Here is a 14,907-nt window from a genome sequence, read left to right as displayed (position 1 = left end):
ACGGGGATATAAATATGAAGGAGACGGGTGCTCTCGGAATAGATGTCAGGAGGAGGGTGAGAGAGAGGGGTACCAAAGCCTGTAGTATAAGAACATCTCTGTGTTTACTAAAGCTGAAAATAGAGGCTCAATGTTGTAAAATCGACTTATGCCTGCTTCATTGACCTAGGATCTGAAGGCTTTACAAAGGCTTAATACTGGCATTATAAAGTGCATATATTGGGAATCTTCCATATTGCTTTTTTTTTGTATAAATACTCACCGATTAGGATAACTCCATAACGCTTATCATAAAATTAAAGCTCTTAGATTTGCCATGATCACGATTTGCTGGTGTGGGCCAATACCTGAACATACATCTGGGAAAAGGAGATGTGTGCGTGAGAAAACGTACGTCTCTCCATCATCACGTCGTGAATTAGCTGGAGATTGTAGGGAGGGAGAAAAAAAGGGAGGGAGTGTGAGGAATCTGTGTTTAGTCGTACATGGGGAAGCGATTGTATATAGTGCGTGTATTTATATGTATATTTTTCGTTTCTGACTTTTCACCATACGAATTTGAAGTAGATGGCAATAGACTGATTAATACGGTTGTTTTTCACATTCAATGTATAGCCTATGCATGGGGACCGGGTTGCACATTTATAGCCATAAAAACATAGCCATACAATACGTTGCAGAGAAGCACATTTTACCAAATAATTCGACATTTGGGTGTTCCCAAACGCAACCGACGGACATTCGGTCATCTTGATTGAGCGCGTCGAAAGTATTTGTAAGTACACATGATTACATGCTATAATCTCTTACTCAGTGTGCAACCTAAACAATCGTATATAATTCTAAGGAAGCAAGCTTGCATAGATTTGACTGTATTATATTTGTATTCAGATGACAGGCCTACTCTAGCCTATGTAAATTGTATTATCGTAAATTACTTTAGATTGTTTTTTATTATCGAGCATAATATAACACACAGTCCCACCTATTAATTACGTGAGTTTATCTTTAGATATATTTTGCACGTTTTCAGTGAATTTATTTAGGCTATGGGAATGAATGGCATGCTAGAATTGACATGAAATCTGAACTTCTCAAATCTGAATTGTGCAAACGGATATAGGGCTGGCCTTCCTCGATAGGCCGTTAAGGATTCCCGGCAGTGTCAACACGACCAGCAACTACCGGTAGCCTACTGTTGGTGGCACCCTCAGAGCGACCCTCATTAAAGCGTTTGTAGGCGATATCAGTCCAGTGCACGTGTCTCGATATTTAAATCCACCTGGACACCATTGTAAACATATGGCTATTTTTGCATTGCTTTAGCATTTTTCTAATAGCATGTCAGATGTGGCTTGCTTAATAAATAATCTACGTTTTGGTTTTTGGCTTAGATACGTATCTGTGATGTCGCGGGTGCTGCTGTCCACCGTCCAGAAATATCTGTTTCTCTACGCTCGTCCCAGTTGGAATCTTTTGTTCAGATACATCCGCTGTCCATGGTTCTGAAAATAGTTTCGCTGCACCTAAAGCTATAGCGCAGCTTGTTGATTTAATATAGGCCACTGACATTACCATAATATTTATGAAGCTGGCTAGCTTGATATATTTTAAGCTCTGATCCATACCATGCTCACACAGTTTGCTTTTATGTATCTCAGTATGTGAGGAGTGTCTCCCACTGTGCTCTCTCTCTCTCTCTCTCTCTCTCTCTCTCTGTCTCTCTCTCGCTCTCTGTCTCTCTCTCTCTCTCTGTCTCTCCTCTCTCTGTCTCTCTCTCTCTCTCTCTCTGTCTCTCTCTCTCTCTCTCTCTCTCTCTCTCTCTCTCTCTCTCTCTCTCTCTCTCTCTCTCTCTCTCTCTCTCCGTGTCTGTCTCCTCCTGCATGCTCTTGTAAGTGCTCTATAAATACACCGTCATGCTAATGAAGTATCCAACAGTGTCTGTCCATCTTCCTCTACTCCCCTTCCCTTCCTTCCCACCATCTGTCTCACCGTGGAGCTTTCTACACCCTGTCCTCTCTCTTTCTCTCCCCTCCTCTCTCTCTGTCTTTCTCTCTCCATCTCTCTGTGTGACAACATGATGAAGTTGCATTCATTATTCAGCGCAGCAAATGAGTGGCTATATTTAGGTGTATTTATACTTTATTGCTGTGTTGGCTGTGTTAGCACTGAGAGCACACTGTTGGACTGAGTGAGTGATCTTGACCTATCTCACTCCACTGTGGGAAGAGCTCATAAATCTGTACATTATGCACAGGGTTATGGCAGAGTAAGTTCTGCTCTCATACTGTCCCTATATAGCGCATGGAGCCAGTACATATTAGTAACAACTAGTGGCAGAAGCACTACTCACTGAACTGCTTTAGGTGAGGTTTTTGTTACTAGATGAATAGTGTACATATGAAGGTTGGTGTATGTCATTGTTTGGTCACTGGTTTAGATGGATACATGGATTGTCCTTGTCAATGGTTATGAATTATGTGTTTGATAAGACCTTCCCATTAGGAATGTTGGTTCCTCCCATGCACTTGAGGTTTTTGTTTTACGATATAATGACTGTACTACTGTATAAAGACTGTTTAGAACTAACTTCCCTCTCTCTCTTCCTTTCATTATCTTCTTATTTCATCCTTTAATCTCTCCCTCCCTCCCTCCCTCCAGATCCAGTAATGGCACAGCTATTGTTTCTTATAATTATGTATGCTGTGCCATCTCTTGTTGTGGCCATACATAATTCAACAACTGGAGGTAATTATTGTGTTTGTGTGTGTACACGTGCGTGCAATGTGTGTTTGTGTAAGTGTGTTAGCAGTTAGAAATACCGTAGAGATTGCTAAATGAAGCATCATCACAATGTTGCTGAATGCATGGAGGAAGGCGTTAGATGGAGTGATGATTATAATTGGAGTGTGATATATCTCATGACTGTAATGTAGACTACTGTAAGTCATTATTCTTCCACTCAGAATGTCTTTCGCTCATCTCCTTTTTAGGCTGTGCCATCATCCGTCCTCCCAGAGATGGAGGCATCCGCTACAGAGGCCTGACACAAGAACAGGTACAGTACTCTCAATACCATCACAGTACACTCAATACCATCACAGTACTCTCAATACCATCACAGTACACTCAATACCATCACAGTACTCTCAATAGCATCACAGTACTCTCAATACCATCACATTACTGTCAATACCATCACAGTACTCTCAATACCATCACATTACTCTCAATAGCATCACAGTACTCTCAAACCATCACAGTACTGTCAATACCATCACAGTACCCTCAATACCATCACAGTACTCTCAAACCATCACAGTACTCTCAATACCATCACAGTACTCTCAATACCATCACAGTACTCTCAATACCATCACAGTACCCTCAATACCATCACATTATTCAGAATACCATCACAGTACACTCTTAGAAAAAAAGAGGTGCTATCTATAACCTAAAAGGGTTCTTCGGCTGCCCCTATAGGAGAACACTTTGAAGAACCCTTTTTGGTTCCAGGTAGAAACCTTTTGGGTTCCATGTAGAACCCTTTCCACAAGGGTTCTATCTGGAACCAAAAAGGGTTCTCCTGTGGGGACAGCCGAAGGACCCTTTTGGAACCCTTTTTTTCTAAGAGTGTACTACCGCTGTTATCACTGTACTATCACTACTATCACAGTACTAACAAAAGCCCTTACATTAACTCCTTTAATCATATCTAACCCTAGATAAAGTACAAATAGCTCATATAGTTGCTTGTCAATTCTGACATTATCGCCCCTTTTGTTCTTGGCCATATCTAGTGGCTACCATGTTGTTATTGTCCTAATCATAGCAATGCATTGAAGCCTATCAGAAGAATAACTAATTAGTCAGGTGATGGACATATACAAAGACATAGCTAAACATCAATCTACGTAATCTATTTCTGTGTGCAGATCCGCAATGTGCAGATCCTACCAGTAGACTACGAGATAGAGTACATCTGCAGGGGGAACAGGGTCATAGTGGGCCCTAAGGTCAGGAAGTGCCTTCCCAATGGCACATGGACCGACATCACACTGCACAGCAGATGTCGTAAGTACTCTCTCTTTTATTTACAGCCTACCCGTTTGACTTCATTGTTACTCTATTGTCACACTCTAAGGGTAAGTTCCTCTTCAATGCCTGTCAGAGTGAATTTCACAATGTGCAGAGTGATTCCTGGATTGACTAGATTATATCACTGCCACTACTTAAGGATATCTCTGATGTATCATTGTGCACCACTCTGCTCTGTAACGTACCCTGTTCATTTCATCAACAATAACTATGATGAAAAATATTTTTCCTGATGAAAACGAATGACGATAACGAGAAGCCATAACAAAATGAACAAAAACTGTAACAAATTAGTTTTCATTTTAGTTGATGAAAATGTGATGATACGAGAATTCCACGTGAGACTAATAGACATTCAATTTGACATGAAGCTCCTTTTAATCTGTTTTGTCCAATCATAAGCATGCATGCCTTTGCAGAATATGTAATGCAATCCTCTCATTGGCAGAATGAAAGTATTTCAGTTGCACGGTCTGATTGAGCTGGTAGTCCCCTGTAGCTCAGTTGGTAGAGCATGGCGCTTGCAACGCCAGGGTTGTGGGTTCGTTTCCCACGGGGGGGCCAGGATGAAAATGTATGCGCTCTGGATAAGAGCGTCTGCTAAATGACTTAAATGTAAACGTTTCTGCCCAGCTCTCACACACGTCACTCGTCAATCTTTTTAACTGATGCATAGCCAGCAGGCCACGACACTTCAATTTTAACTAACCTTAACTAGAAACAATAATGTTTAATCTTTCTTACTTTCATGTAGGCTATTTTTGCTTTGATCACATCAGATTGGAAGCTCTATTTTCCCATGTGCGCTGTTCTTCATCTGTGTTGACGCTCTCACGGTCAGCAAATGCCAGTGCAGTTTATTTCAGATTGGAAATATTAATGCTATTTGCTTAATATTAGGAGTACAGTAATCTCGCCGACCAGCTGGCTCTCTTTCTGTCGAACCATCTGGTTTCCGAGCGCCTCAGAACGGTACTTGACAGGAAGCCTATGGCAAGAGCGGACGAAAAAAACACAGGTTTTAATTGGCTGATCTCTCAGTGCCATCACCATCTAGCGCAGGGTTCTTCAATTTCGGTCCTGGAGGGCCGAAACACTTCTGTTTTTTATTTCTACCTGGTAGTTAATTGCACTCACCTGGTGTCCCAGGTCTGAATTAGCCCCTGGTTAGAAGGAGAGGATGAAAAACAGGTGTTTCGGCCCTCCAGGACCGGAATTGAAGAACCCTGATCTAGCGCAACCTCCCCCTATGTGTGCTTCAATCGGGGGCCATTATTTTTTTTGTGTTCGTGTGCAACAAAGACAACTCGGTTAACTCGTGCAATATGGATATTCCAGAGTCTGCTATATCTGAAGTATGTCAACAGAATTCAGTGACATCCGTGTACATCATATTACAGGACGGCTAGCAGAGTTCCGCAGGCTAGCTATAAGCATGAACAGCGATCGGTTCCTACTACCTCGGCCTCTGGGGAATTATTTCCTTGATGCACCATAACAAACACTTTTCTGCCTCGATTTGGAGCCACGCCTCATAGTCGTGTGATTCACTCAGAATTTGAATTGATTATCATGTCACTCAGTAAATCCCAAATGGTCCCCACTGTTACCAGGCTCTATGCGCCAGCAATTCGAGCCAGGAGACGAGGTTAGGAGTACAGTAATTATTCTGGCATTGTTGGAAAGCTCAGATTCTCCCCTTTTAATAGGAATCACTGTTATTTACCCCCATCCCATGGTTATGATTGGGGGAAAAAAGATGTATGCCTAAATTGTTTAACCTGTAGTCAAGGCTTTGTAGCCTATATGGTAAATCATGGCTGGCATTGGTTACAATCGGCCACAATAGCAATGTGCCAGCTATATTAGGGGATAGTAGGCCTAGTTGGACAAGTCTATCTGAATGTGCACATGATGAAAGTTAAATATTAATTATTTAATGGGAAAGAAATACACTGACTAAAATGTGACTAAAATGAATGTGACTAAAACTAGACTAAAATTGTCCAGATTTTGACAATTGATAATAACTAAAACTAACAATGAATGAAATGACTAAAATGTGACTAAGACTGAAATATATTTGAAGACTAAAACTAAGACTAAAACTAAATTTAAAAAAGCTGCCAAAATTAACACTGGTACCTTAGTAGTCTAAGTTTCTACTCTGTTGCCAACTCCTTATAGAATTGTCATGCCATATACAGTGCATTCGGAAAGTATTCATACCCCTTGACTTTATCCACATTTTGTTACGTTACAGCCTTATTCTAAAATTGATTAAATTGTTCCCCCCACATCCATCTACATACAATACCCCATAATGACAAAGCAAAAACAGGTTTTTAGACATTTTTATTAAAAATATAAAACCTAAATATCACATTTACATAAGTATTCAGACCCATTACTCAGTACTTTGTTGAACCACCTTTGGCAGTGATTACAGCCTCGAGTATGATGCTACAAGCTCGGCACACCTGTATTTGGGGAGTTTGCCCATTCTTCTCTGCAGATCCTCTCAAGCTCCGTCAGTTTGGATGGTGAGCGTCACTGCACAGCTATTTTCAGGTCTCTCCAGAGATGTTCGATCGGGTTCAAGTCCGGGCTCTGGCTGGGCCACTCAAGGACATTCATAGACTTGTCCAGAAGCCACTCCTGCGTTGTCTTGGCTGTGTGCTTATGGTCGTTGTCCTGTTGGAAGGTGAACCTTCGCCCCAGTCTGAGGTCCTGAGCGCTCTGGAGCAGGTTTTCATCAAGGATCTCTCTGTACTTTGCTCCGTTCATCTTTCCCTCAATCCTGACTAGTCTCCTAGTAATTACCGCTGAAAAACATCACCACAGCATGATGCTGCCACCACCATGCTTCACCGTAGGGATGGTGCCAGATTTACTCCAGACGTAATGCTTGGCATTCAGGCCAAAGAGTTCAATCTTTGTTTCATCAGATCAGAGAATCTTGTTTCTCATGGTCTGAGAGTCTTTCGGTGCCTTTTACTGAGGAGTGGCTTCCGTCTGGCCATTCTACCATAAAGGCCTTATCGGTAGAGTGCTGCAGAGATGGTTGTCCTTCTGGAAGTTTCTCCCATCTCCACGGAGGAACTCTGGAGCTCTGTCAGAGTGACCATCGGGTTCTTGGTCACCTCCCTGACCAAGGCCCTTCTCCCCAGATTGTTCAGTTTGGCTGGGCGGCTAGCTCTAGGATGAGTCCAAACTTCTTCCATTTAAGAATGATAGAGGCTACTGTGTTCTTGCGGACCTTTGATGCTGCAGAAATCTGTCGGTACCCTTCCCCAGATCAGTGCCTCAACACAATCCAGTCTCGGAGCTCTACGGATAATTCCTTCGACCTCATGGCTTGGTTTTTGCTCTGGCATGCACTGTCAACTGTGGGACGTTATATAGACATGTTTGTGCCTTTCCAAATCATGTCCTATCAATTGAATTTACCACAGGTGGACTTCAATCAAGTTGTAGAAACATCTCAAGGATGAACAATGGAAACAGGACGCACCTGAGCTCAATTTCGAGTCTCATAACTAAGGGTCTGAATACTTATGTAAATAAGGTATTTCTGTTTTTTATTTTTAATACATTTGCAAACATTTCTAAAAACCTGTTTTTGCGTTGTCATTATGGGGCATTGTGTGTAGAGTGATGAGAAAACAAAAATATTTAATCAATTTTAGAATAAGGCTGTAATGTAACAAAATGTGGAAAAAGTCACGAGGTCTGAATACTTTCCGAATGCACTGTATGTTCCATAAGGAGTTGGCAAGAGAGCAGAAACAGACTGACAGTTAGTACATGTCATGTAAATATGACCGCTATCATTCCCACTAACCTTCCTCCCTCTACTCTGCCCATCTCTCTTCCAGTGCTGCTGTGCCCTCGTGTGTGGACGTCCCTGGAGAATGGGAGGGTGGCGTTGAAGCCCCCTGGGCCACCGGTGGAGGGCACTGTGCTGCACTACAGCTGCCATGCTGGCTTCATGCTGGAGGGCAGGAACATCACACACTGCACCAAGCTGGGCAAGTGGGACTCACCCAAACCTGTCTGCCTCTGTAAGTGTGGAATGGAATCCCAATCTATTCATGTTATTCAATTGTGATGTTGGTGTTGATATTAAATGTTTTGGTTTAGTTTATAAACGGAAAAACAACACATACAGTGCATTCGGAAAGTATTCAGACCGCTTGACTTTTTCAACATTTTGTTACGTTACAGCCTTATTCTAAAATTGATTAAAGTGTTTTTTTTCCCCTCATCAATCTACACACAATACTCCATAATGACAAAGCAAAAACAGGTTTTTAGAATTTTTAGAAATGTATAACAAATAAAAAAACTGAAATATCACATTTACATTTTTACATTTGAGTCATTTAGCAGACGCTCTTATCCAGAGCGACTTACAGTTAGTGAGTGCATACATTTTCATACTGGCCCCCCGTGGGAAATGAACCCACAACCCTGGCGTTGCAAGCGCCATGCTCTACCAACTGAGCTACAGGGGACTACATAAGTATTCAGACCCTTTACTTAGTACTTTGTTAAAGCACCTTTGGCAGCGATTACAGCCTTGAGTCTTCTTGGGTATGACGCTACAAGCTTGGCACACCTGTATTTGGGGAGTTTCTCCCATTCTTCTCTGCAGATCCTCTCAAGCTCTGTCAGGTTGGATGGGGAGCGTCGCTGCACAGCTATTTTCAGGTCTCTTCAGAGATGGTCGATCTGGTTCAAGTCTGGGCTATGGCTGGGCCACTCAAGGACATTCAGAGACTTGTCCCGAAGCCACTCCTGCGTTGTCTTGGCTGTGTGCTTAGAGTCATTGTCCTGTTGGAAGGTGAACCTTCACCCCAATCTGAGGTCCTGAGCGCTCTGGAGCAGGTTTTCATCAAGGATCTCTCTGTACTTTGCTCCGTTCATCTTTCCCTCGATCCTGACTAGTCTCCCAGTCCCTGCCGCTGAAAAACATCTCCACAGCATGATGCTGCTTCCACCATGCTTCACCATAGGGATGGTGCCAGGTTTCCTCCAGACGTGACGCTTAGCATTCATGCCAAAGAGTTCAATCTTGGATTCATCAGACGAGAGAATCTTGTTTCTCATGGTCTGAGAGTCTTTAGGTTCCTTTTAGCAAACTCCAAGTGGGCTGTCATGTGTTTTTACTGAGGAGTGGCTTCCGACTGGCCACTCGGGTTCTTGGTCACCTCCCTGACTCCAATCAAGACTGCTCAGTTTGGCTGGGCGGCCAGCTCTAGGAAGAGTCTTGGTGGTTCCTAACCTCTGCCATTTAAGAATGATGGAGGCCACTGTGTTCTTGGAGACCTTCAATGCTGCATCATTTTTTTGGTACCCTTCCCCAGATCAGTGCCTCGACACAATCCTGTCTCGGAGCTCTACGGACAATTCCTTCGACCTCATGGCTTGGTTTTTGCTCTGACATGCACTGTCAACTGTGGGACCTTATATAGACAGGTGTGTGCCTTTCCAAATCAGGTCCAATCAATTGAATTTACCACAGGTGGACTCCAATCAAGTTGTAGAACCATCTCAAGGATGATCAATGGAAACAGGATGCACCTGAGCTCAATTTCGAGTCTCATAGCAAAGGGTCCGAATACTTATGTAATTAAGGTATTTCTGTTTTTTAATTTAAAAAAAACCTGTTTTCACTTTGTCATTATGGGGTACTGTGTGTAGATTGATGAGGGAAATGTTTTATTTAATCAATTTTTGAATAAGGCTGTAACGTAACAAAATGTGGAAAAAGTCAAGGTGTCTGAATACCTTCCGAATACACTGTATATACTCCATGGAAACATACATAGACAAACCAACACCTTCCTAATATTGAGTTGCACCCCCCCCTTTGCCCTCAGAACAGCCTCAATTTGTTGTAGCATGGACTCTACAAGGTGTCGAAAGCATTCCACAGGGATGCTGGCCCATGTTGACTCCAATGCTTCCCACAATTGTGTCAAGTTGGCTGGATGTCCTTTGGGTGGTGGACCATTCTTGATACACACGGGAAACTGTTGAGAGTGAAAAACACAGCAGCGTTGCAGTTCTTGACACACTCAAACTGGTGTGCCTGGCACCTACTACCATACCCTGTTCGAAGGCACTTAAATATTTTGTCTTGCCCATTCACCCTCTGAATGGCACACACACAATCCATGGCTCAATTGTATCTTTAACCTGTCTCCTCCCCTTCATCTACACTGATTGAAGTGGATTTCATGAGTGACATCAATAAGGGATCATAGCTTTCACCTGAATTCACCTGGTCAGTCTATGTCATGGTACATTGATATATTGTGAATATAGTTTCCATGCATTTATTCTACAATGGTGTATATGCTTTGTTTTGTGTGCAAATCATAGGTGTATATAGGTACAAATGATAAGCATTTAGCTTCTTTGGGTGAATGTCAATTTTATTTCCTTGAATCCTTGCATCCTCTCTCCTTGCCTCCTTCTCAAAACACAATGGCAGAGAAGATCAGAGGTTCCTCCCCTCAGTTCCTCTCATAATTTTCAGAAGGAGACAAGAAGGGAGGATGCGAGAAATCCAGGAAATACAATTGACATTCACCCCCCTGTTCTGTGTACTTCTCTTAAACAGGAAATTATAGTTCTGCCACCTGGTGGACACAACCCATATTTGATGAACAATTGTGAATGATTGTGTAATACCCCATGAAAGTGACATCAATTTTACATCTGTGTTGTCATTTTGTAGGCTAAGAATGGGCTTCAAATTTGCATCGTCAAATTAATTAAAACATGGTAATTTAATGTATAAGCTTTCGTATAAATTTACTTCAACGTATTTGACGCCCAAGAAGAAGTACGAAACCGAGAATTTACAACCATTTCATTTGGACTACACACCTGAACTCCAACTCCCACCAACCAGTTGTATATATCTCTATTTCGACAGCTTGCAGGTCTCCATTGTTCTTTTTTCATTTATTTTTTATTTTTATTTTTTGTACTGGCTGGCAAAATAACCCTGCGGAATCTAATATACAAAATATCAAACCTGTAACTAGCAGGTTCTTATCATCCTGTAAGTCCACAGATTGACAGGCACACTCCAGCATGCTAAAATAACTGCAGGAGATGTAGTTCAAATGAGACTTTTCTAACTTACTTCGCGAGCGTAAACTATTTTTATAAAAGGCATGAATCCACAAATACAATTTTATACACTGAACAAAAATATAAACGCAACATGTAAAGTGTTGGTCCCATGTTTCATGAGCTGAAATAAAAGATCCCAGAAATGTTCCATAAGCACCAAAAGCTTAGTTCTCTCAAATGTTGTGCACAAATTTGTTTACATCCCTGTTAGTGAGTATTTCTCCTTTGCCAAGATAATCCATCCACCTGACAGGTGTGGCATATCAAGAAGCTGATTAAACAGCATGACCATTACACAGGTGCACCTTGTGCTGGGGACAATAAAAGGCCATCATAAAATGTACAGTTTTGTCACACAACCCAATGCCACAGATGTCTCAAGTTTTGAGGGAGCGTGAAATTGGCATGCTGACAGCAGGAATGTCCACCAGAGCGATTGGCAGAAAATTGAATGTTAATTTCTCTACCATAAGAGAAATTCTCCAACGTCGTTTTAGAGAATTTGGCAGTACGTCCAACCGGCCTCACAATCACAGACCACGTGTAACCACGCCAGCTCATGACCTCCACATCCGGCTTCTTCACCTGTAGGGTCGTCTGAGACCAGCCACCCGGACAGCTGATGAAACTGATGAGTATTTCTGTCTGTAATAAAGCCCTTTTGTGGGGAAAACCTCATTCTGATTGGCTGGGCTTGCCTCCCCAGTGGGTGGACCTTGCTCCCAAGTGGATGGGCCTATGCCCTCCCAGGCCCACCCATGGCTGCGCCCCTGCCCAGTCATGTGAAATCCATAGATTAGGGCCTAATTTATTTATTTCAATTGACTGATTTCCTTATATGAACTATAACTCAGTAAAATCGTTGAAATTGTTGCATGTTGCATTTATATTTTTGTTCAGTATCTATATTTTCAATGACTGCGTTTTCCTGAATTTTATGATATAATCTTGAAGCCCATTCAAGAGATTTTGGGACATGATCCGGAAGTAAAGCGGAAGTGGCCGTCACTTCCACAGGGTATACAGACAGTACAGTAAAGTAGTATACAGTGGGCCTACATACTGATGGCAATGTAAGGAGCATGGAGTACTGTAATGTGTAATGAGTAACGTGTATAATGCATCAATCCGCGAAGAATTGCATTCACATATGCTACCTGTCACCAAATCATGTTTACTATTAACAAATGTAATTTTGTCATCTCTATTTGCTTGCCACAGATGACAGAAACTACAAAGGTAAGATAGATTGGTTTTGCTTGGGTTGTCTATGTACAGTGCGTTCGGAAAGTATTCAGACCCCTTGACTTTTTCCACATTTTGTTACGTTACAGCCTTATTCTAAAATGGATTAAATAAAACATTTTCCTCATCAAGCTACACACAATACCCCATAATGACAAAGCGAAAAGCAGGTTTTTTTGAATTTTTTACGCAAGTATTCAGACCCTTTGCTGTGAGACTCAAAATTGAACAGGTGCATCCTGTTTCCATTGATCATCCTTGAGATGTTTCTACAATTTGATTGGAGTCCACCTGTGGTAAATTCAATTGATAGGACATGATTTGGAAAGGCACACACCTGTCTATATAAGGTCCCACAGTTGACAGTGCATGTCAGAGCAAAAAGCAAGCCATGAGGTCGAAGGAATTGTCTGTAGATCTCTGATTCAGGATTGGGTTGAGGCACAGATCTGGGGAAAGGGTACCAAAAAATGTCTGCAGCATTGAATGTCCCCAAGAACACAGTGGCCTCCATCATTCTTAAATGGAAGAAGTTTGGAACCACCAAGGCTCTTCCAAGAACTGGCCACCTGGCAAAACTGAGCAATCGGGGAGAAGGGCCTTGGTCAGGGAGGTGACCAAGAACCCGATGGTCACTCTGACAAAGCTCCAGAGTTCCTCTGTGGAGATGGGAGAACCTTCCAGAAGGACAACCATCTCTGCAGCACTCCACCAATCAGGCCTTTATGGTAGAATGGCCAGACGGAAGCCACTCCTCAGTAAAAGGCACATGCCAGCTCGCTTGGAGTTCGCCAAAAGGCACCTAAAGACTCTCAGACCATGAGAAACAAGATTCTCTGGTGTGACGAAACCAAGATTGAACTCTTTGGCCTGAATGCCAAGCGTCACGTCTGGAAGAAACCTGGCACCATCCCTACGGTGAAGCATGGTGGTGGCAGCATCATGCTGTGGGGATGTTTTTCAGTGACAAGGACTGGGCGACAGGATCGAGAGAAAGATGAACGAAGCAAAGTAGGGACAGATCCTTGATTATAACCTGCTCCAGAGCGCTCAGGACCTCAGACTGGGGCGAAGGTTCACCTTCCAACAGGACAACGACCTTAAGCACACAGCCAAGACAACGCAGGAGTGGCTTTGGGACAAGTCTCTGAACGCCCCGATCGAACATCTCTGGAGAGACCTGAAAATAGCTGTGCAGCGACACTCCCCATCCAACCTGACAGAGCTTGAGAGGATCTGCAGAGAAGAATGGGAGCAATTAGCTAAATACAGGTGTGCCAAACTTATAGCATCATCCCCAAGAAGAGTCGAGGCTGTAATCGCTGCCAAAGGTGCTTCAACAAAGTACTGAATAAGGGGTCTGAATAATTATGTAAATGAGATATTTCAGTTTTATATTTTTTATACATTTGCAAAAATTTCACAAAAACTGTTTTTACTTTGTCATTATGGGGTATTGTTTGTAGATTGATGAGGCAAAATAAATATTTAATCAATTTTAGAATAAGGCTGTAACGTAACAAAATGTGGAAGAAGTCAAGGGGTCTGAAGACTTTCCAAATGCACTGTATGTAAAAGCTCAGTGAAACAAATGTTGCAAAAAGTTGCAATGCCTCTGTAAAGCACCAGAGGGCAGTGGTACATAATTTCTAGAGCAGGATGCCTTATGCTGACCAGTAATTCTACTGGTGATGGATTTACACTGATTAGAATTAGAGCCAAGAGTAGAAATTACACAAAATATGCTATAGCTACAATCTCACTACATTTACTCAGTTAACTATCGATATAAAGACCCACTTCATTTGTCAGTATTTATATCATTACTGAGGGTAAATTGTTGTCCTTTTGGCGTTGACAAGATTATTATTTGTTTCACAGTTTTGTTAAAGATTATTGCTTCATTAAAGAGTCGAACTATTATATGCCTATTGTAAGACTCCGATTCTCAACTCCTCTTTCAGATCGTACAATTTCACAAATGATTATTTAATGATTATTATCAACCATTAACAACAACATTACTCACTCATTTCAACATAGTATTCTCCTGCGCCAACCTGTCCTATCAGTGCATAGAAAGCACATTTTCTTCCAAAATCTCCATGAAATGTGAACCAGACTTATTCTCTCCTTTTCATCTCTCATTCTCTCTCTCATTCATTCTCTCTCTCTCTCTCTCTCTCTCTCTCTCTCTCTCTCTCTCTCTCTCTCTCTCTCTCTCTCTCTCTCTCCCCTCTCTCTCATTCTCTCTCTCTCTCTCTCTCTCTCTCTCTCTCTCTCTCTCTCTCTCTCTCTCTCTCTCTCTCTCTCTCTCTCTCTCTCTCTCTCTCTCTCTCTCTCTCTCTCTCTCTCTCTCTCTCTCTCTCTCTCCTCTCTCTCTCTCTCTCTCTCTCTCTCTCTCTCTCT

General features: G+C 42.2%; 1 protein-coding gene across 1 annotated transcript; it reads left to right on the top strand.

Moving 5' to 3' along the window:
* Nucleotides 1-450: 450 nt before the first annotated feature.
* LOC123490800 (gamma-aminobutyric acid type B receptor subunit 1-like) lies at nt 451-12,525 on the top strand (the record flags this gene model as incomplete). The annotated part of the gene is made up of 6 exons (XM_045220672.1): nt 451-775; nt 2,662-2,748; nt 2,994-3,058; nt 3,939-4,077; nt 7,980-8,165; nt 12,475-12,525. Coding segments are annotated over exons 2-6 (520 nt in total), but the record flags the coding sequence as incomplete, so codon positions are not given.
* Nucleotides 12,526-14,907: the final 2,382 nt, after the last annotated feature.

Source organism: Coregonus clupeaformis, unplaced genomic scaffold (genome assembly GCF_020615455.1).
Source record: "Coregonus clupeaformis isolate EN_2021a unplaced genomic scaffold, ASM2061545v1 scaf4865, whole genome shotgun sequence".
Taxonomy (NCBI): Eukaryota; Metazoa; Chordata; class Actinopteri; order Salmoniformes; family Salmonidae; genus Coregonus; species Coregonus clupeaformis.
This window is presented reverse-complemented; position numbering and strand designations above follow the sequence as displayed.